At 31.5% G+C, this 24,209-nt stretch overlaps 3 protein-coding genes across 4 annotated transcripts; all 3 read left to right on the top strand.

The window, feature by feature from the left end:
- The first annotated feature begins 7,935 nt into the window (after positions 1–7,935).
- Positions 7,936–9,637, top strand: LOC111904295 (uncharacterized). The gene is made up of 6 exons (XM_023900065.1): positions 7,936–8,191; positions 8,513–8,548; positions 8,644–8,845; positions 8,921–8,999; positions 9,087–9,204; positions 9,381–9,637. Exons 1-6 carry the CDS (start codon positions 8,013–8,015, stop codon positions 9,403–9,405), a joined length of 639 nt encoding a protein of 212 aa, XP_023755833.1. The 5' UTR covers positions 7,936–8,012; the 3' UTR covers positions 9,406–9,637.
- Positions 9,638–13,436: 3,799 nt separating this feature from the next.
- On the top strand, positions 13,437–19,735 carry LOC111904296 (CRM-domain containing factor CFM2, chloroplastic). Of its 2 annotated transcripts, XM_023900066.3 has the most exons (14): positions 13,437–14,351; positions 14,532–15,006; positions 15,085–15,215; positions 15,323–15,637; positions 15,913–16,069; positions 16,580–16,872; positions 16,955–17,014; positions 17,084–17,134; positions 17,249–17,299; positions 17,392–17,442; positions 17,574–17,624; positions 18,753–19,110; positions 19,183–19,313; positions 19,393–19,735. In XM_023900066.3, exons 1-14 carry the CDS (start codon positions 13,644–13,646, stop codon positions 19,630–19,632), a joined length of 3,072 nt encoding a protein of 1,023 aa, XP_023755834.2. In that variant the 5' UTR covers positions 13,437–13,643; the 3' UTR covers positions 19,633–19,735. The 2 variants fall into 2 exon arrangements, with proteins under 2 accessions (XP_023755834.2, XP_023755836.1); XM_023900068.3 differs by lacking the exons at positions 17,249–17,299; positions 17,392–17,442.
- A 1,339-nt stretch (positions 19,736–21,074) lies between these two features.
- LOC111904297 (ferredoxin-thioredoxin reductase catalytic chain, chloroplastic) lies at positions 21,075–23,619 on the top strand. The gene is made up of 6 exons (XM_023900069.2): positions 21,075–21,415; positions 22,009–22,121; positions 22,350–22,399; positions 22,481–22,552; positions 22,820–22,880; positions 23,485–23,619. The coding sequence occupies exons 1-6, from the start codon at positions 21,310–21,312 to the stop codon at positions 23,527–23,529; spliced, it is 447 nt and encodes a 148-aa protein (XP_023755837.1). The 5' UTR covers positions 21,075–21,309; the 3' UTR covers positions 23,530–23,619.
- Positions 23,620–24,209: the final 590 nt, after the last annotated feature.

Here is a 24,209-nt window from a genome sequence, read left to right on the forward strand (position 1 = left end):
GTGAAATCATGGAACAAAAACATGACCTCGCTTAGTTTGAAGGATGCAATATGTTTAGCATCATGTACCAGAAATGTATCTAGGAAAATTATTTTCTTTAACCAATAGAGGTTGAAGTTGAGCGCCCCTGCTTAAGCATGTAGGGTTTTGAGTGGAAAAAAAGTGAGTTACATGTTAAAAAAAAGAAAGAGAGAGAATTACTAGAAAAAGTTTGAAGAATTTTTGGAGCATCAAAGTCAAAGTATGAAGATCAAAGATAAAGAAATTATGAAGAAATTCAAAAGTTGAAGATACCCAGAAATCGAAGATCAGATATCAAAGAAGTGAAGAATTCCAAAAGAGCTCCATCGTGGTATCAAAAATTGTAATTGTCTAGATTATGTATGCTTGGGTTGCTCAACCAAAAATACCTTGAGGTTAGGAGGTTTTCTGCAGATGGATTCGGAAGGATGCATAAAATGAGCATTGTTCGAAAGAAGTGGGCTAGTGTTTATGAAGATTGTGAGTATTTAAAGTATGGGGGTACTTTAGGAAAATTTTAGACACAAATACATGCGTTGAGGTCTTGGCATAATGGCTGAGCTGGAATTGGATTGTTCTATGAAATGCTAGTGATGGAAGTTTGAGTTTAAATAAGTAGATTTGCTTGAGGGCAAACAAAGCCTAAGTGTGGGGTATTTTGATATTGCCATATTTATACATATTTTTAGGCAATATTTAAGTGCATTTTTATATATATTTTGGTCATTTGCATAGAATAATGATACTTATAAGGTTAAATTATATTTTGCAGCAAAAAAGAAGGCATTTTGAAGAAAGGGACTGAAAGTGTTAAAGGATGGAACTTTGGAGGTTGAAGGCTTGAAAGACAATAAAAACACCCAAAAAGGACGTACTCACGACGTGAACAGTTGATGGTTCACAACGTGAGTATAAAAAGTTAGAAGATAAGCATCCGGGGAGAGGAGTCCTTGAGGATCACGATAACTTCGAGTTCACGACATGAGTTTTAAATTCTCACGACGTGAACGATGATTTTAGAGAATATATATATATATATATATATATATATATATATATATATATATATATATATATATATATATATATATCCTTCTCCATTACGATTAAAAAAGACTTTTGGCTGAAGTAGGAGGTTCCAGGTGGCGATTTATAGCAGAAGAAAGGTCCTGGAAAAGGGTTTTCAACACCAAAATAGTAAAAGTTCATAATTTGTTTACTTGTTTAATACTTATGAACATGTTTTCTTATTTAAATTGTGTTTATGTGTTAGTTGCTACTATGAGCAGCTGAATCTAGCTACTCTTATCTAGTTAGATGAAGCTTCTAACTTATGAATAGCATAATTTTATATGGATTTATTTAGTTGGTGAATTGCTTGTGTTTGATTTATTGTTACCTAGCATGCTTATGTTATTACTTTAAGTTGCCTTAATTCATGTTGTGTGTAGCATAATGACCATTAACTGTATGAACGTGATAACCTAGTAATTTAGTTAACATTGAATTGCTAGAGCTTGGATCAACCATAATCTTAGTTAGTAATTGAAGTAATTAACTTTGTTGTGCTAGAGAACATAAATGATGACCATAATTGTGTTTGCATGATAAATCTTACATAGCATATTCATAACATAATTCGTTCTGTGTTTAATTGTGTGTGACCATACATAGTTATACATGAATTAATTAACTATTGGTAAATTTAGACCTAAATCACTAATAAAATAACAACCAACTTAATAATCCATAATCATTAGCTAGCCACAAGGACGAAGTGGATTCGAACTAGATAGGAGTGATTTTAATTATTGATTGAGTTTTTGTTAAAGAATTAAGTTCATCTAAACTTGCAAAATTAGATAAAAACCCCTTTTAGCTTATTAATAGTTAGATTAATTTAGTGGTGAATAGATTAATTAATAACACCGTTCCCTGTGATCGACACCTGACTTACTTAAGTTATATTGTAATTTGACTAGGTACACTGCCTACAAGTGGGTTAGTCTATGTTTGTTAGGTTATAAATATTAAAATTAGTGGGTACTTTTGTGCACATCAACTCAAATAATACATCTTTATTATTTCAAGATGGGTTACAAAGGTTAACCTAGACTGTTACATCATCATTAATGTCTAGCCTAGAAACACGGACATTACATACGGATTCTTGGACATGGTTTCTTGAAAAACTACATGAATGCATTGTGATGTGGAAGGTCTGACAATGGTCACAGATAGAGCACCCGCAATTGCTGTAAGTATTTAAAATGTTTTTCCAAATGCTCAACATGGATTGTGTGGTTTTCATCTAATAGGAAACATAGTCCAAACCTTTGGAAAAAACAAAAAAACAACAATTTTGTTTTGGAAGCTGGTAAGAGCTTACAAAACCACTGAGTTTGAATTCTATTGGGGGAGACTTCGTAATATAAGAGATGATGTAGCAACATATCTCAGTCAAATTCCACGTGAGAAATTGACCATAGCGTATCGCCCTACCACGAGGTATGATTATATGACCTCAAATAGTGCGGAGTCCATGAATGTTGTATCAAATAAAGCAAGGAAGTTGCCTATATTACCACTTTTTGAGTTCTTTCGCGCACTTATACAGAAATGGTTTTACAAACGGCGGATGGTTGCAGGTATGATTATGTTTAATTTTAAATGATATGATAAATGTCATATATAATAATATATGTTTGTTTTAACAGAAAAAAGTACAACAATACTTACGAAGTGTTGACAATACAACATATCAAGTGCATGACTTCAAAAGCGGTGGCATAGTGAATTTGAGGGAAAAGACTTGTTCTTGCAGATATTGGCAACTAACTGGTTTGCCATGTGGTCATGTGATAATGGTTTTAACGCACTTAAAAAATGATCATTGTGGGCATATGGCTATAGATGCTTATAAAATTGAAACATATCGAAGAATGTACGAGCAGGCCGTATACCCTCTTTCAGAACTTAGTGATTGGGAGGTTCCGTATGACTTTATGGTTGTTAACCCTCCTGTGATGGAAATACGTCAATCCGGTAGACCAAAAAACACCAATCGTATTTCATCTCAAGGTAAGGAACCAAAAATAAAAAGGTGTACTAGATGCCATAACACAACTCATAATGCAAGGACGTGTAAGGAAATCGTTCCAAAGAACCAAAGTAAAACTAAAAAAACGTATCGGGGCTTCAGGGAGTGGGACAAAAGCGACAGAAGAGGAACCGACGCAAGTGACCGAAAACCAATGGCATCATGAGCCAGAGAACCAATGGACACAATATACCGAAACACAATGGCAGCAACAACCAGACAACCAATGGACGCAACAGACCAAACATTAATGGCAGCAACATCCAAACAACCAATGGACATAACATACCGAACATGGATGACAACAGGAGCTACATAACCAATGGGCGCAAGAGACCGAATACCAACCGCTGGAAGAGCCACAGAACCAATGCCAGGGTTGCATCGAGTACCAATGGCAGCAAGAGCAAGATAACCAGTGGACGCAAGAGACAGTAAACCTAGGGACACATGCAACAGATAACCCATGGACGGAATACAAAAACAGATCAAAGTTTCCATGGTTCGATTTGAATGAATGAAGTTTATTTCAAAGTATGTTTATTATGAATGTTGTATGTTTATGTTTTCTAATGTATGTTTTGTAACCTATAAAAAACATGGAATATTTGTATAATTTTAATTAGGTTATTTATATGCACCTGTTTGTATTACATTATTTATATGTATTTGGTTTGTATTAGTTTATTTAAAAAAATAATATTAATAAATTAAAATTAACGCAAAAAAACGGAAAAAAAAACTTTTTTTGTCAATTTTTTACATAATAATCACATAATGTATTAGTGTATTTAAAAAAATAATATTAATATACTAAAATTAACGCAAAAAAAATAAAATAAAATAAAAAAACAACATTCCGCAGAGGTGTAGCAACATCCGCAGACGACTTAATAGATCCGCAGAGGGTGCTCTGCGGATCCTTTGGTCATTTTCTGAAATGTGTTTTTCCTTGGTTATTTTCTTCAAACCACCTATTGTTTTTGGTTATTACCCGAATTTTCTCTATATATGTGGGTCGGGTCGGTTTTTATGGGCGGTTTTATACGTCAAAACCGAAACAAACCGTTATTTTTCGGTTTTTGTAAAATTCAAACCTAAACCATCGGTTATTGCTTTGGTTTCGGTTATGACGTTTTTTTTCGGTTTTCGGTTCGATTTTTGCTCATCCCTAACAACAACAAGAAGATCAACAGGAGCATGTTTGTCGAGACATATATTACTAAATATTTGTACTTCTTTGTTTGCAAAAGATACATTCTTAGATTTGGATTCATAGTTCAAGGTGAACTGAAACTTGTGTGGCCTAGTTTTCTTAATACCCTAAAGAATTTGGTAACACCACCCTCCAATTTGATATATATATATATATATATATATATATATATATATATATATATATATATATATATATATATAACCCCTCCAAGATAAAAACCAAAACAAAAGGGAAGAAAAGAGATGACTTCAAAGAAAAGAGGTTTCACTTTAATCATTTCAATTAATTGGTGTCTTCAGCAAAACAAAACATACTCCCATAAAATCAACACATTTACAAACACCATCAACTGTCAAACCCGTCATTATCCCAAAAACACAATCAAACAAAAAACAAGTCCATCGATTGACAAATAGAATCAAGCAAACAAATTTGTCTGATGGTTCGATTTTTTGGTTTTAAACCGTTGGTTTATGAGCTCCTGTTTTTTTTCTAGGTTTTGAGTTCAAACCCAATGATAGTACGTTGCAATAAATAATATTATATGTACTTTAAATATACTAAAATAAAAAGTACAGATTCTAGTATTCTAAAAGCATAAAAGTGTTCAAAAGATCAAAGTTTAATAATATTAACAATTTGTTGAAAATAAACATAAGGTGTTAAAGGGATAAAGTCTAAAGTCTAAAACTAAAAGTTTAAAACATAATAAATCTATCTATATCTATATATCTTATAAATCTAACATTTTTCTTCAACCTCATAATTTGAAACTCCCAAGACTATATAGAAGCATTTTTGCTCAAACCACATTCATTTGAAACCCTCATCTTGTAACTAATACAACTCAAAAGTCTTTTTAATAATGATTTAACACTCAAAGGTTTTATAACTTATATTATGATTAATAAACACTTAATGACACGTTTACTATAAAAGGATTAGTCTTTTAGGTAGATATGCATACAAATCACATACAAACTTTATAAAGAAAACAAGCTTAAAGGTTTTTGTGTTGGTTTAAGGTCTTATGACCACTTTTCGAGATATATTATTATGTTATAGCTTTTAATTTGTAAATTTGTTATATACTAATTATTTATATATTTTTCTTGGTTTTGGATTCTTTTAATACAATTGTTGTATGTTGTGCTTTAATCGTTAATATATATTAGATCATATAGATGTTATCGATCATACGTTATATACCATGATGTAAATATTATTTAATTAGATATGTGAAATATTATCATTTGTTTTGTACCGCTTCAAAAAAGTAACTAAGTAAAAGTCATGAATATTTAAAATTTCCATGTAAATCTGAATGATATATTTTTCTTTTTACCGCATGTATTTGAAACTCTCATTACTTTTTAATTTCTTCCTAATAATGATTATAAATTGGTTAATAATGTAAAAATATGTGTAAAACGCTAATTGTAATCCTAAAATTAACTAAACTTGAATGTTAAATTAACATATTTTACTCATACTTAGTTTTGATATGTTATCTTACATTGTCAGTTTAAAGTCACAACTTTTGAACAGTTTATATATAAAATACTTAAATTGTTAATTTAAATATAGTGTTAAAGTAGTAACTTAAATGAAAATTTCTATTAAACTTAAAGAAAATCCAATGAATATTTTATAAATAGTTATAAGTTATAAATTATAGTGTTAAACGTAAAAACTAAATTGTAATCCCAAATCCATTAAAATATTTCCTAAATTATTTTATAAACATTAATAATTTCAAAATAAGTATCTTACAAATAACTTACAACGATAATAGTTAAAAGTAATATTGTTACATTTAAAAAACAAAAACAATATTTGATGTTTTAAATAATTACAATAATAGAAATTAAAAAGTTAATCAAATGTAGTTTTTAAAATCTATTTTTTAAACTAATTCATCCTAAAAACTATAAATAACATTAATTTATATATTCTATTTATTTTATTGGTGAGTAACATGTTGATAGAGTCCACTTAGACGATTAAGCCTATATAGTTTTAATAGATTTAATATGGTCATATAATTCAAAATAATTAATATTTTATACTAAATTAGTATAAGAATTATTATATCAAAGTTAACTATGACATTTTTATATTTAAACAACATGTATTTTAAATTTATTATTGTATTCTGCGCAACGAGTGAACATTCGCCTAGTAATATATATGTAGGTCGGTTCAGTTTTTATGGGCGGTTTTATACATCAAAACCGAACCAAACCGTTATTTTTCAGTTTTTGTAAAATTCAAACCTAAACCGTCGGTTAGTGCTTTGGTTTCAGTTATGTCGGTTTTTATTGGTTTTTCGGTTTTCGGTTCATTTTTTGTTCATTACTTCATCCCTAGTAGCTATAGACTCTAAAAGGCAGCTTTTGTGTTTCGTGAAATGATGGCAAAAATCTTTTGTGCATCCTATATTCGTTTGATGTAGTTGTATTTGATATGTATCTAACTTAATGTTTGATTTGTAATTGTAACTGATTGGGTATGAAAGTTAATTTTATATATAGTGTGGCACACACTGACTTCATACATAATAATAAGTTTAAATATTAAAATCTAACAAAAAATTACATACATTTTATTGTTGTTACAGCAAACCATAATAAAAAGTCGACTATTACAATTTAAAAGACTACCAATAGACATAAAACTTACAACTTAAAAGAGTCTTCTACATGAAATACTAGTTGTTTTTAAGGAGATTTCAAATATCCTCATACTCGAACTCACTTCCATCACACTCACACAAGTTATCCAATTATTTAACTAGAAATCATACAGTTATCATATTTAAGTGAGTTCATACAGTTATCGTTCAGTTCAAACATGAGAGCATTTCATAGATGGATTGCAATGTATCTATGAAATGGGATAACTTGCTGATATTTATACTTCAAACAATGATTTCATAGATCGAATGAAAGCATTTCATAGATAGACTACAATCCATCTATGAAATGGGGCTACCTTGTTGGTATTTATACTTCAAACAATGATTTTATATATTTTTATTTTGCTAACATACAAGTCTTCAAAACAGAAACATACATAAATTGTTTGTATGTTTGCAGATAGAATATTCATTATATAGTTGGTCCTAATCCAACTACGAAATTGATGATTATTGTGTGTAATTTTGATTTTTTTGGTTATTTTTTGTGAAGTAATTAGTAAATTTGGTTATATTAGTAAATTTATCTAAAAATAATGCAATATAACTAGAAATCTAGGTACTAGTTGTCTTTTCACTTTGTCTTTGCTAACTCACTTGTTACTTTTCTTTCAATTTACATTGCTAGTATCGGATTCTTGTTTTATTGCTTTGGGGTATTCATGGTGTTTTTCATATTGATGGTTTGTTAATTGTTACAAACGTCGCCTCTCTAAGTTGTAACTGAAGCTGGACGATTCATGTGACAATCCCTAAATACGATAACCGAAGCCCGTTAAATAATGCTTAAAAAAGGTCCATGCTTTTGGCCCATGCGGCAGTAATCCACTGCACCACTCCCCACCATATTTCCCAATGGATAAGCAAGCTTCATGAAACCGTATATATATAACTCACAAAGTATCTTTCAATTTCTATCATCGTCCCCACTTAGTCAACCTCTTCCAATCACTCAAATCAGTAGAAGGAAGAAAATGAATTTACTTATCAGAAATGGAAAATCTGTTGTCAATTTCGTTTGTTTCATGCTAATCGTCTTCGGAGGATCGGTACATAGCCGTGGGTTACTCTCTTCTCAGGATAGACCGAAGCCTAGTAATGCCGCACCGTTTGCTCGATGGTTGGTTTCTCAGAGTTCTTGGGGCGTTTTAAGGTGAGATTCCTACTTCTATCTTGTTATTGTATCTTCAATTTGTATCTAATTGATTGCGTTATTTGCGCTATGTAATTAGTGATAAATGATAATCTCTTCAAGGATTTTGATTTCTAGGTTTCTGATGTTCATTGCTTAACTTCTTTATGTAATTGAAATTGGAAATCGGATTCAATCAGTTTATAATTTGAACAAAACATACTTGGATTTACAATCACAACTTCCCCCCAATTTCTACAGAAAACGAGTTTCACATCGAATTGAAACTCAAAACTTCGTAATTTACTTTAGAAATTATTAATCATCACCAAAATTTTGCAGTACCATTGCAGAGGATCTAGGCGGAGCACCTTTCGGGTACGTTGTTGATTTGTTTCTGTTCTTCTTGTAAGATCATTGGAGTAAATTGAACAACGCTTCACATCTTTCTTGTGATATAATCGATCACACAGGAATGTGGTTTCGTTTAGCGATGGCTTACCTAATGAAGGCAAAGGCATTCCATATTTCTACTTGACATCTCTGGATCCAACTGCACGTTATGCATTGAAAGATCATAGATCTTCCTTCACACTCAGTGAATACCCTCTTGGAACTTGTGGCAAAATCGACCCTGAAGAACCCACTTGCTCTAAAATTACACTCACTGGAAAGGTATGTTAAGCTTTGAATGAGATGAAGATGAACTTTATAGACTATACAGTTTAATTGATTCTACTTTATTTACAGTTGAATGAGCTAGATGCAAAATCCGAGGAGGCTGAAACTGCTAAAAAGGCTTTATTTGCGAAACATCCTGATATGAAAAGTAAAACTTACGTTAATTATCATATTTTATTTCTTTTTTTAATAAAAAATGAATTAACATTTTGAATTTTTCAATGTTTGTTGATAGAGTGGCCAAAGGATCATAGTTTCCAGGTGTACAAATTGGATATTGAAGAAATATTTATGATCAATTTCTATGGTGGCCCTAAGCCTCTCACAGTTGATGAATACCTCCGTTCTGGAATGTAAGTCAAAGGATCCGGGAGGAGTAAAAGTCAACCTAAGTTAATACAAATGTAACATGTGATAGTTGTAAAACATGGGAATATATTATATATGATAATAAAAACTACAGTTTTTTTTTTTATAAAAGTTGGATCTTGAAAGCAAATTTATGAACATATATTTGTGTTGTCTACAGGAAGAAAGTAACAGCTATTATGTGAAAAAACCAGTGCGATTTCATGTCTCTTTCACGAGTTTTATGCCACATGAGTTTTAACTCGAGAACGTGTAATTTGTTGAAATTTCTGTAATATAACGATTCAAATTCTAGAATTTTGGTATGTTAGGGATCATTGTTTCAAGAAAACAATGGAAGTGTAAATGTAAAACTAGTCATTGTTGATCATATTTTGGTATGTTGGTGATGGAAGATTGATTATTCTTGTTTTGTTATTGTGTATGTTGATCTATGATGGATGGATTTTTTTTTTTTAATATAAGTTCTTGATCAATTGCCAAGGTTTGAGAAATAATGGTGGAGCCATGGTGTTTTATGTTAGAATCAAAGATTCATGATGTTTAGAATCATGTTGTGTCTAAATTTATAGCATGATGCACCACTTAGGTGGTGTTTCTTCATTTTAATGAACTTAAAGAGGGAATGACTAATAGAGTACAAAAAGAATGACTCAAATTTAGCAAGTAGGAGAAATCAAGGTTCCTCAATTAAGCATGTGGTTTATCATTTAGTTTTATGTTCTTAAGTGTATCGTCATTTTCCTTCTTAAATATGTTTTGTGGATAACAATATATTTGTTTATTACTTATGCCATGTTCTTGAGTTTTTTTAAGGAATGAATCATGTTCTAAAAGAAAGTAAATATATTCTTTGAGTTTTTTTATGGAAGGAAAAGGAAGGAATCATGTTTTGAAAGAAAGTAAATATGTACTTGAATTTTTTTTTTTTTTTTTTGAGGGGAGTTCATGGTGATATTTCTATTTAGTTTTTTGATTTATGCATTTTTAGTGGCATAGTCAGAATTTTGTTTTAGGGTAGACCAAATAATTTAAAAAATATGAACAAGTAGCAAATACTGAAAATGGGAACAAAATGTAACAATATATGATTTTAAAGTATATTGTTCGTTTAAGTTGGAATTAACTGATTAATTAAGATAATAAAAAAAAATTATACAATCCTGATGAATAAAAAATTCACTGTGGAGATTGAAATGCAATTTGATTTATTCAAAAAATTGTTGTTTTAATTCTTTAATCGACATGTCTTAACATTGTCTTAACATGTAAATTATTCCATTCATTATGGATTTAAATTTAAAATGGAGTGGGCTATGTTACAATTCATAGTTTTAATATTTTTTTATTCAAAAGAAATATAAAATGTATATATAATATATTTCACCAAATTTGTGTGGAGTGGGCCAAGACCCACTCTTGTACCCATGCAGCTATACCTCTGTGTATTTTAAAACAAAGTGATTTTAATTTTTTATATCTCTCTCGTACGATTCTCCATCTTCAATGAAAATAAGGGTATCAATATGGATACACATTGATATGCTCTAAACTTACTCTCCTAATACATTGACTCTTTGTCCTAACTTAAGCATCAAATGATATTACTGTCGACATGCCTGATAATTCTTCTGACCTTCATTGCCTATCATTTCACTTTCTTTGACATTATCAACGTGAATACGCCAAACTCAACAAAAAGAAAGGGATAGGAATGAAAGGAAGTTTATCCCTCTTAATTAACATACATTTAGGTGGATAGAATTCAAGGGGAAAAAACACAATATTTCCTTGATAAAACTACAAATTTAGTCCTTGTGGTTTGCAAAAAACTTTAGATAGAGTCCAAAATGTTTTTAACTTGCATGACGTGTCCAAAATCAAGGTTTTTTTTTTTTTTTTGGTTTTTGGTCCATGATACACTTGAAAAGACGATTTTACCATTATCATTTCTTTTTTGTATTTTCTTTATTTATTTTGATATTTAAATAGTTAAAAAAATAAACAAAAACTAAAATCTCACCAAACTCTCTCTCTCTAGATCATATGACATATAAATCATTCCATTTCAAAACAAAAGCTAAATTTTTCGATTAATCTTCATGTAAAATCACCACCACAACAACCCATTTTGATCTTATTCTCACATAGCCGCTACCCAATTTTTTTTTGTTGGTCCCATTTCGATTCTTCAAAGTTTTCTGAGCTTTTGTCTCAATCAATCAATACTTCGATCGGAAAGAATATGGATGAAATAGGGACTGATTAGACCTGCAATTAGTAGGTATGAAGAGGCCAAAAACAAAAATTCTTTGTGAAGTTGCATCTTGATCGATCGTTAGTTTGGGACCTGCAACTCAATCCGTTCTAATGGTTGTGATGTTTTTGAAGGCAGAGACAAACATTGCTCGATTTTGATCCATAATTTGTCGACAAAAAACCTAATTTTGCTATTTGGGACCAAACGGAGGAGACTGGAGATCGTGCAATACAGACAAACGAAGGAGAAGATGGTGATTCTGCAAAATGATTGGAGGGTAGACACCGGTGGCCATACGGTACACGGAGGGAGCGAGAATGAAGGCGGCGGAAACATGAATGATATGAAGGAAGGTGGGTTTTTTCTTGAGTTGTTTATTGTGTGTGTGAAAGAGAGCGAATGTATTGTAGGTGGGTGGTGGGTACTGGTTTTAATTGTGTGCGTGCGTGTGTGTGAGAGAGATATTTGTGTTTTTATTTACTTTTTTAATTATTTAAATACCAAAATAATTATAGGAAATAGAAAAAAGAAATGACAAGGTTAAAATCGTCTTTTTAAGTGTTTCAGGGACCAAAAACCTAGAAAAACTCTGATTTTGGAGCTACCATGCAAATTAAAAACTTTTTAAACCCTATCCAAATTTTTTTGCAAACCACAAGGATTAAATTTAGGCCCCGTTTGATACGCATCTTTCCAGGTCCAAACAGATCTTTCTGGCTGAATGGACCGGAAAGACTGTTTGATTTGCACAAAAGAAATGGTCTTTCCCGGTAAGATATGTCTTTACCAGAAAGCCCCAAAATCACATCTTTCTGGCTGAATGGGCTGGAAAGACAATTATACACCAAATCCCACCACTTTCTTTCGTTATTGGATTATTAATTTTTTAAATAACTTTTTTAAAATTTATTTTTTATTGAATTATTACTTTTTTTCATCATTCAGCACAGTCAATCAGATGCAACAATCAAACAGCATGGTTTCTTTCCCAGTCAGAAAACTTTCCCAGACAGCACTTTACCAGACAAAAACTATCAAACGAGAGTTGTCTATTTCCTTCCTCTTCTTAAAAAAACCCAAGAACACATTACTTTCCTTAATTCCTTTGAAAAAAAATCTAAAGAACACACTTCCTTCTTTTTCATCCCTTACAAAAACTCAAGAACATGGCACAAATATGGCTTGATTGAGAGATAGACTTTCTCCTTCTTTCAATCATTCTCTTCCCTTTCTTTTCCTTCTTTCCTCTCCCTTGTCGCCCGTTCATGTACATTCCCTTTATTTTTAAACTCTAGAATAGAGTGTTAGTGAAAAAGAAAGAAATATTGTACTTCACATTATTTCCATACACAATACACATTTTGAAGTACTAAAATATAGCTAAAAGAAATGTCTTAAAGCATCCATACTACAAGAGTTTTTTCATAAAACATTTTGTTTTGTTTTTTTTTTTGGTGCCACCTTTTGTCAAATCACCAACCCAAAAAGCTAAGTATTCACTATAAAAGAGCTTTTTTTTTTTTTTTTTTTTTTTTTTTTTTTTTTTTTTATTATAAATTTTTATGGTCCCATAATAATATCAATTAAAGACAAAATATATAGATATATGAATGAGTAATATTAAATTGTAAAAAAGCTAGCATAGAGTTTTCTAATTAAAAACATATTTTCAGAATCAGTATTCAAGTGCCTAGGTTTGTAAATGTACCTGATTACATAAATTAAAAAATGATTAAATATATGATTGGTTCTTTATTGAGTAACATTGATATTTTTGTGTTTATATATTTTGTTTTATGTTTATGTTTATTTTACTTGTTATAACATAAACTTTTAAAAACAAGAACTTTTAAAAATTGTTTTTATAAATATAATTCGTAAAATAAAAATTCAGTACAAAGTAGAACAATATAATAAACAAGTAATAAAAAACTACTATAGATATGGTTGCATGCCTTCTTATGTCCATTGAAGCATCAAACAGACATGCTGCTAAATACTACTTCTGGAGTTCTGGTTTCTGAAAGCTCGTGGAAGAACACTGAACACAATCAACTATTCTAATTCGAGTATTTTGGAGGGAAAATCGAAGAGCAGTTCAACGAATTTCCAACACAATTACAGCTATTCACTCAATTTTAGTCACTGATTCATCATCCCCAAATGTTGCTTCAACAGCCCTCACCTTGTCCTAAAACCCTCCCGAACCCCTTTCTCTCTCACCTTCATCTTCCCCGAAACCTTCTTCCTCGAACCCCTTATCACTTTCGTCGCAGTTCCTTTCTCCTTCACGCATCTGCTTCCTCCGCCGACACCAAAAGTCTACCTCAATCCGCAATTCGAAGAATTGCCGATAAGCTTCGAAGCTTAGGTTACGTCGAAGACGATAGCAATAAGCAACAGTCTTCAGCACCAGAAGTAACCCTAGTTACCTCTCCTGGTGAAATATTTGTCCCGTTACCTAATCGTATACCAAAGTATCGGGTCGGCCACACGCTTGACCCGAGTTGGAGTACGCCTGAGAATCCAGTTCCGGAGCCTGGGTCTGGAAATGCGATAAGAAGGTATCATGAGCTTCGGCGGGAGGTTTGGAAGGAGAAGAAAGAGGAAAAGGTGAAGAGGTCACTAGAGGGAAACGGAGAGAGCGAGAATGTACCGACAATGGCGGAGTTGAAGCTGCCACCGGCGGAGTTAAGAAGGTTGAGAGGGTTGGGAATTGCTGTCAAGCAGAAGCTTAAGATCGGGAAGGCTGGTATCACAGAGGGGATCGTTAATGGAATCCATGAGAGGTGGAGAAGGACTGAACTCGTAAAGATTGTCTGTGAGGATTTGTGTAGATTGAACATGAGGAGAACGCATGATTTACTTGAGGTTAGATAAACAATGTCTGTTCTCCTGTAGTATACCATTATTGTTCACAAACACAACTGACTACTCCCTCCTTCCAATCAACTAGTCCAAAATTCAAAATCAACTCAAATGCTTTAGTTTTTCTTAACCTTGAATCTTTCTTTTTTGTGATAATGATCAACACTGGGGCTTTTTTCTCAGAGAAAGACTGGGGGTTTAGTTGTCTGGAGATCTGGAAGCATTATCATATTGTACAGAGGAACAGACTACAAGTATCCTTACTTCTTTGTAAAACCAAATGATGCATCTGTTGATGAACCAATGAGTTCATCTACAAACTCTGAAGATAGTGGTGTTCAAACAAGAACAACAACTGAGCCAGAGCCACCTTTGATTCAAGGAGTGGGTTCAAGAACCAGGGTTCGATTTCAGCTACCTGGTGAGAAACAGCTCATGGAAGAATCTGATCAGCTTTTGCAAGGATTGGGTCCAAGGTTCACTGATTGGTATGGATATGAACCTTTACCAGTTGATGCTGATCTTCTACCTGCAATTGTTCCTGGATACAGGAAACCCTTCAGGCTTCTCCCCTTTGGAGTTCAACCAAAATTAACAAATGATGAGATGACAATTCTTAGAAGACTTGGAAGGCCTTTACCATGTCATTTTGCTTTAGGTTAGTCACTCACTCTCACTCCAAAAATCTAGTTCTATATGTTCTTATTTGAAAATATGTCTGTTTGTATTGTATCAGGTAGAAATAGGAAACATCAAGGATTGGCTGCAGCTATTCTAAAGCTTTGGGAGAAATGTGAGATTGCAAAGATTGCTGTTAAGAAAGGAGTACAGAATACTAACAGTGAGCTGATGGCTAAAGAATTGCAGGTTTATGTTACTTGGAATTGATACCAATATTAAAGCATCTTGAAAGATGATGTTTTTCTTTCAAACTAACATTAACAACGTCATATTTATTTTCTCCAATATTTCAGTGGTTAACTGGAGGAACCCTACTTACACGTGATAAGGAGTATATTGTTCTTTATAGAGGTAAAGATTTCCTCCCATCTTCAGTTTCTTCAGCAATCGAACAGAGAAGAAACCATGGAGTTGATGAGTTTCAAAGGAACAAAACTCCAAACTCATCGTCAAATCCTCCACAAATCAATCAAGATAATGGAACCCAAAGCTCCTCTGTTGCCAAAATTGGTGACATTAATGACCAAAAACTAGAAATTGCCATTGAACAAAGGAAACAAAGGTCACGTGAAGCAGCTATTAAGAAGACTAGTTCCAAATTGTCTCAGGTATCAATTTACATCACATGTGCTATGAACTCACATAATGGAACAAGACACAATAAGGTCAATCAAAAGTCAAAATGAAGAAAAGCAGATTTCATTTCATTTAATAATACTCAATTGATCAAGAAGAAAGGATAGTTTGTTAAATTCGAGAAGCCACTCTTCAAAAGGAAGCAATACATAAAAACTTAATAATTAAAATACCCAAAATGCCCTTCCACTCAAAGATGCTGTTTCACTTTCACCTCTACTGATTCCTTTGATGTTGAGAATGATAGGCATTGGAGAACAAAGAAAAGGCAGAGAAGCTTCTAGAAGAATTGGAGAAAGAAGAAACAAAACAACAATTTGAAGTAGATAAAGAGGGTATCACTGAAGAGGAAAGATACATGTTGAGGAAAGTTGGGATGAAGATGAAGCCTTTCCTACTTTTGGGTGAGTCTCAAATCTCAATTTCATTTTTATGGAAATGGATTAATTTGAGTTATATTTTTATCGGTAAAAGGTCAAACAGGTAAAACTAAAAACAAAAAAATTGCTGAATGGGAAAATTTCTTCAAAAAGATTTGCATCGTTGTAAATTACACAAACAAAAATGTATTATTTTGCAATTTTTATTCCATTCCATGACGAAACAATAAAAAATGTTGAAGGTCATCACTAGCCCAATGGAGGTTAGCCTAATAGAGTTTAACTCTTTATCAAAAAGATGTTATAATGTTCTAGAATGATCTAGAAAATTCTAGAACAAGCTAACTTCATTTAGACAATAAAATTGATTCTATTGGGCTAGTGATAAATCTTTAACAAAAAACACCCACCTGGCTAAACAACAAACATTAATTCCATTCCATCGTTGTTTTCATTCGAACGGAATGAACAATTCCATTCCAATTTCCAACCATAGTAAATGATAATGCAATCTAAACATGTTTCCATTGTCAGGTAGACGTGGGGTTTTTGATGGAACTGTTGAAAACATGCATCTTCATTGGAAATACAGAGAGCTTGTGAAGATATTATCTGGTGAATCCACCATTGATGAGCTTCATGCAATTGCAAGAACATTAGAAGCAGAAAGTGGTGGAATATTAGTTGCAATAGAACGCATGAGAAAAGGTCATGCAATTATTATTTATCGTGGAAAAAATTATAAAAGGCCACCTTCTTTAAGGCCTCAAACACTTCTTAATAAAAGAGAAGCATTAAAACGTTCCATTGAAGCACAACGTACACAGGTAATTATTAATATTATTTAATTTTAATCATAATGATTTTTTGTAAATATGTTTGAAACTTTGTAAAATTTTTTATATGCAGTCGTTGAAACTTCATGTGTTGAAGCTTGGGAAAAATGTTGAGGAATTGAAGCTCAAGTTGGTAAGTTGTATTTTGAAAATAGTTTCTGAAAAAAATAAAAAATAAAATACTTAATTTGTCTTGAAACAGGCCAAAAATGAGGAAATCTGCATACAGGGTGAAAAAGATGAAGTGGCTGAGGTAAAGTGTTTTATGAACAAGGCTAAAAGACTATTTTATCCTTATAATCCCCCCCTCCCCCCCCAAAAAAAAAAAAAAGAGTTAAAAATAAATACTTAATTTGTCTTGAAACAGGCCAAAAATGAGGAAATCAGCATACAGGATGAAAAAGATGAAATGGCTGAGGTAAAGTGTTGTATGAATAAGGCTAAAAGACCATTTTATCCTTGAATATAAAAAAAAAGTTAAAAATAAATACTTAATTTGTCTTGAAACAGGCCAAAAATGAGGAAATCTGCATACATGGTGAAAAAGATGAAGTGACTGAGGTAAAGTGTTGTATGAATAAGGCTAAAAGACCATTTTATCCTTATAATTACACCCCCCCCCCCCAAAAAATAAATAAATAAATAAATAAAAAAAAAGCTTAAAAATAAATACTTAGTTTGTCTTGAAACAGGCCAAAAATGAGGAAATCAGCATACATGGTGAAAAAGATGATGTGACGGAGGTAAAGTGTTGTATGAATGAGGCTAAAAGACCATTTTATCCTTATATCCCAAAAAACAAATTTCAAAACATTCATCATTTTTTTGTCCAAGTCAAGTAAAAAAGATTAAGGTAGTGTTTGTTTTTTGTCTGCAGATCTGCGTGGCCTCTTCTGTCTGCGCCGCGCAGACATTAGCCTTTGCAGACTGTTTGTTTTTTTGAAGACTGCAGACCTAAAAATGTCTGCGCGCCATCTTCTTGGCGCAGATGTGAATGAGAGTCTTCTAACATTTTCAGACATCTTCTAGCTTAAAAAAACATATATATCTTTATTTTTTTAAAGTTTTTTTTTAATTTATATTTTTTCCAACTTTATTAATGATAAACAATTTGAAAAAAAATTACAAAACTTAAAAAAAAAGTTCCACAATACAAACATAATATTTTTGACAAATTTATAAATAAAGATTTATTACAATAATAGTTGTTGAAGTTGTTTATATAAATTTGAAAAGAAATCATAATATATTTTTATTTTTTTTTTGCCAAATTTTGTAAAACAGTATCGTCAATTTATCGAGAAAATATTTATGGTACGTTTTTAATGGATTTAATTGAAAAAATCGAAGTTTATTTCCATCAATTTATGTATCAAATTCTTTGATCCTTAATTATAATGTTTTGTTATAACTTTGCAACCAAAGTTGTTGGTTTTTATCAAATATATACGTTAATTCATACCATTTTTATTTTTATTTTTTATACAATAATACATAAAAGTTGATCTAGATTCGTTAATTATTTATAACAAAGTCATAAAAATATTAAAAAATCACTTTTAAGTTAAAAAAAATCAGTTTATTTAGATTTCAGTTTATTTTAGTAGCCCGCAGATGTTAAAAAAACAAACAGTCTTTTTTTTTCAAACTGCAGAGGTCTACAGATGTGGTCCGCAGACTGCAAACATTTTGCCTCAGAAAAAACAAACAGCACCTAAGTGCTGAACCAATTAAGTAAAAAAGAAACATCTCATTAATTTGTTAATCTATATACGAGTGTTTCTTTTTGACTTAATGCAACTTAACACATAAATATATTTATTAAACATAAAAAATCGGGTAATACTATTGACTGTTGTAATGATGTATAGGAGCATGAGATGGAGAAAAGCTCATCAAGTGAATGTATGGAAGAAAGTAATACAAATATTGAACTTCATAGTCCAAATCCTACAACATTGAAAGAAATTGAGGTTGATGAAGATGAAGATGATTTACATTTTTCAAACAAAAATGATGGATTTTTACAATTTGCATCATCCGAAGAAACAAATTGTCAAAAACATGCTGACAAGGATGAAAGTGCATCATTGTTAACCAATAAAACCGAGTTGCGAGTTACCGAGTCAAACGGGAGACAACACAGATCGGCTCTTCTTTCCAATAAAGAAAGGCTGCTTTTGAGGAAACAAGCACTTAAAACCACAAAACGCCCTGTTCTTGCTGTTGGTAAGTTTCAAAATTTTTTGCTAATATTATATAAAATTGTATTATTATTATTATTTATATTTTATAATGCAGGGAGAAGCAATATTGTTAGTGGGGTGGCTAAAACAATTAAAACTCATTTCCAAAAACACCCTCTTGCTATTGTGAATATCAAAGGAAGAGCCAAAGGGACTTCAGTGCAACAACTGGTTTCAAAGCTAGAGGTTTACACCAACTCTAATTATTTTTAATTATTATTATAAATGGTTATAATTTATGAAAAAGTTCATGCTTTATTTATAGGAGGCAACAGGGGCAATTTTGGTTTCACAAGAACCGAATAAGGTTATTTTGTATAGGGGTTGGGGGGCTACCACAACCACAACCACAACACGGGATTATAATAAAAAAGTTAATGAGAGACATGAAGATAAAGAAGGGATTGTTAAAAAGACGATAATCTCCCCGGAACTTATTTCAGCGATTAGATTTGAATGTGGACTGGAGGGTAATATAGTCCATGAGCGTGAAGGAGTTTCTTAGGCTGACTTTTCCTTTTTCCATTTTGGACTTTGATATGATGGAATTAGGAAAGGAATGGATTGGTTTATTCCATTGGAATGAAAAAAAAGTAAAGTTAGAGGTTTGTTTTTTTTTTTTGTTTTTTTTTTTTTTTTTAAATAAAAAAACATGATTTTAGTTAAATTAAAATTCTATCTACTAGAAGTCGACTTTTCCACATGATAGATGGATACATTTTTTGTAAAACGAAACATAAAGAACTTTAAAAATAACCACATATATATCTCGACTAGATGGAATTCTATTTATCTAATGATTAAACGTTTGCTAAAGCAACAAAAACTATTAACCTAATCACAAAGAGAACACACCTTTTTGCATGATCCCTAAGTTGACATTCGGTTGATTGGATTATTCTTCAACAATTACATACGGATTTAGAATTACTATATCGAGCAACGATGCTTATTTTGTAACATATAACGTTGTTTTGAGTAGTATTTGTGAAATAGTAAAAATATTGACTAGTTTTGAAGACGTTAGATGCCCAATGAAAGACTTTATTCGTGAAATGACAACATTTATAAAATATTTTGAAAAATTATGTCGATTTTTAGGATTTCTTTGATATTATATCCACTTGTAAATTTTAAAGGTGTAATCGAGAGTACAATTACTATCGGTGATGGTTTGGTTGCTTTTGCTTTTATAAAATAATGACACTATAGGTTTAATGAATATTCTCAACTAATACATTCAAGAATTCAAACGTCAAGTAACCGATTACCTTTGTCATGCATCTGCCAAAGAATTTACAAAATTTGATATATTAAAATGGTGGCAATAAAGAGAAAAAATTGGTCAATATAAAGTATTACCTCTAATGGTTATAGATGTACTAAGACTACAAACTAATACCATACAGAAAGACTATTACGAGTTGGTGGAGAGAAAAAAAAAAAAAAAAACTACAAAGATCTTGAATAATGCTTAAACCATACAGAAAACAAGATTTTGGAAGACAAAATGTAAAGAAGTCTAGCATAAGTTTTATCATATACTAAAACTCATATTGAAGAAACCGATTAAGAATACATCACCCCTACTAAGAATACACATATAGCAACAACTACAATGTTTGGAATATGTCTTTTAATAACTTATGTAATGTTATCATTTAATTTATAAGCTTTTAATATTAATTAAGTATCAAAGTTTTCTTATGTTAACGTTATGAGAAAAAACCACCCAAAGAAGTTCAGTAAAAAAAAACCTGAAACCGAGCAAAAAAAAAATTGACTGCAAATCGAAGAAACCGAAATTTAAATTAAAAAAAAAAGAAAAAGAAAAAAAAAAGCCTCACCCAAGGCCCAATTAGTTGGTGTATTGGGCCAAGTGATGACCCAAATTAAGCCCAAGAAAAGAAAGGTGAAAGTGTGACACAAAATGTGGCTCACTGAAAATTACATCGGCTCGGGGATAAACTGACATTGCAATTGGCAACGAGTGGTGCTCCGTCGTCCTCTACGGCATCAAAAGAATCTTTCCGGTAACGCCAAATCATACACACACATGTTTACATAGGTCACCGGTGATGATCTGGAACTTTTCTCTCTGCTCAATCTCGAGATACTGTTAGTCCTGCTTTGTGTTTTTCATTTTCGTTATTTTGATTGAATCCGGAAGATAATAACCGTGATGAGAGCTCTACCGGCAACGACGTCGTACGCCGTCGGCTTCGGTGTTTCCTCTTTCAGAACACCTCCTACGCACCTCCGCCTCCGTGGAGCCGTCATTGCCAAAGGTAATTTTCACACACGCGCTCTCAAATGTTTGACTGGAGTCAATTTGTTCCGCCTTAAAACCCTAGCATTGAGTATTTTCTTTCTGAGAATTTCTTGAATTTATTAGTGACAAATGCGCTCTCGTGTAGCTTAATTTGTGCTTTTGTTCATTTGCTTTCATTTCGAGGATTTGATTTCACTAGTTATTGTGTCGAAGCTCTGTTACTTGTAGGTTTCTAAACCGTGTGCTTCTTATAAGGAGATGAACACGATCATACTAATCATGCTCATATTCATTTGATTTTGTGCATATTAAATCCTTGTAATTGGCGTGAACGTTTTTAGAAACTGGATACAACTTTATCGATCAGGAATAATAAAATTGAATAACAAACTTAGTTGAGAAATTCAAAAATCAAAACAGAAAACAAAGAAATGTTCAACATCCTTGTACATATCAGGAGCTTAATCCAATTAGATCAACAGTTGAAACGTGAAGCTCAAACCATATTATGTATTGGGAATATCGTTCAATCAGGCTACATTATTTAAGAACTATCAATCTTACTGGAGCTACTTTCCTTTATTATATTGTTGTTTTGAATATTTTCAGCTGAACCATCAGACAAGTCTGTTGAAATTATGAGGAAGTTTTCAGAGCAATATGCTCGTAAATCTGGCACATATTTTTGCATAGACAAAAGTGTTACTTCTGTAGTTATCAAGGTACATTTTTTCTATAAATGTCCATCTCCACTAGATTTTTCTTTGATTCACATTTATGTGCAATAGATGTTTATGAGAAAATTAGTCTGTATGAATATGATATACACTTTTATAAAACATTGTCTCATTGGAAAAGCTTAGGATACCATCTTGATGAAATTCAAAAAGCATTACTTCACTAACTTTATGATAAAGTTGAAATTTCTGGTGTTAATTGGTGATACACAGGGATTAGCAGATCACAAAGATTCATTGGGTGCACCACTTTGCCCTTGCAGGTATATCTGCAATCCTTATTCATTTACCAATTTGCCCTTACAGTTATATTTGCAATCCTTATTCATTTCATTTGTAAACAGGCACTATGATGACAAAGCAGCAGAGGCAACACAAGGCTTTTGGAATTGCCCTTGTGTTCCCATGAGAGAAAGGTAATCTTAGTATTATGATTTTATTGGCCTATTGCATGAAATAGCAACATGCTTTTATTTATTTGTTTGTGTATATATATATATATATATATATATATATATATATATATATATATATATATATAGCATGCTACTTTTGTTTCTTTTCATTACAACATATACTTTCAATTTTTTTTTTGCTTTGCTTTCAAAGTACATTGCTATTTCTTGCATTTAATTTTTGTAGCCTGAATGCCTGATTAAGATTATTGTTTTTTTATTTCTCAGAAAGGAATGCCACTGCATGCTTTTCCTCACTCCTGAAAATGATTTTGCTGGCAATGAGCAGGTAATTGTAATAGTAATAGTAATAGTAATACCATCTCAGAAAAAATAAAGTATTTACTAAAAATAAAAATCAAGAAATTTTCAGTAAAAACTTTGGCCTTATTGATGAAAAATTTCCAGTAAAGCTATGTTTGGCGTACCAGCTGAAAAACTAGCAGATAACTGAAAAGCTAGCTGGTAGCTGAAAAGCTAGCTGATAAAAAATAACATTTGGTAAACTAGCTGAAAGATATAAAATGATATAAAAAGACATTAAGATAATGTGTTTCTATAAATAATCAAGGGGTATATTTGGAAAATTTTTAAAAAAGCTCATAGAAAGCTAGTCTTAGTAGCTTTTTAAAAAGCTAGCATGTCAAACATGACAACTTAAAAAAGCTCGAAAAATAAGTTTGATTATCTGCTAGTTGTGGCACGCAAAACACGGCCTAAGTTTTGTCTTTTTCTGTTAAAAAAAAAAAAATTAAGTTCATCAATAAGAGGAAAGTTTTGTTTTGGGGAGATTTCCAAATAAAAATCCTACTTTTTAAGTAAAATAGTTTTAGGAAAAAACTATTTACTAAAATAAAATTATAAGCTCTCTCTTCCTTCCTTCATGGATGCAGGCGATTTCTATGGAAGAAATTAAAGAATCAACTGCCAATATGTAGTGTAGGTACCGTTTTTTTGGTACAAAAACTATCGAATTACATGTATAATTTTGCATGTTCATATTCATATTATAAACGGCATCATTACTATGGGCGTGTATCCAATCGTATAACATGTATTGTGACAACTCACAAACCAAAATAAAATAAATACAAAGAAACAACAAATAACTAAAGATGATGCCTCGTTTTACTTTGTGACTTAATGAAATGTCACACTACTCTTTTTAGATACAACTTTTTATCTTAAAAATTAAGAATTTGAACAATTACGAGACAAAGGTATCAAATGTTTTGAATCCAAAAGATTAAAAGTCCGTTTCTTAATTAAAAAATTATGAGTCTACCAAACAACTCAAAGTTATGAAAAAAAAAGATGTTTGGATTAAGATTAAAAAACACTATAAGCTGATAAACATTTATTTGATTGTTTGGTAGAAACTGATATTATATGTAAACTCCCGAAAATAATCATCCTCATATATTTTGGCTTATTTGTTGTTTGTACATATAATAATTTATCTTTAACCATTTATAGTAATCTTTTCAACGAAAATCTACTAAACCCTAAGCTATTTTATATCCCAAATTTGAATGCTTGATACATTTTTATAAAATTTTATTGATGCATGATCTCAAGGTTACAATCAATCGTTACACAAGGCCTAAAAGATTATCAT

Source organism: Lactuca sativa, chromosome 3, assembly GCF_002870075.4.
Source record: "Lactuca sativa cultivar Salinas chromosome 3, Lsat_Salinas_v11, whole genome shotgun sequence".
NCBI lineage: Eukaryota > Viridiplantae > Streptophyta > Magnoliopsida > Asterales > Asteraceae > Lactuca > Lactuca sativa.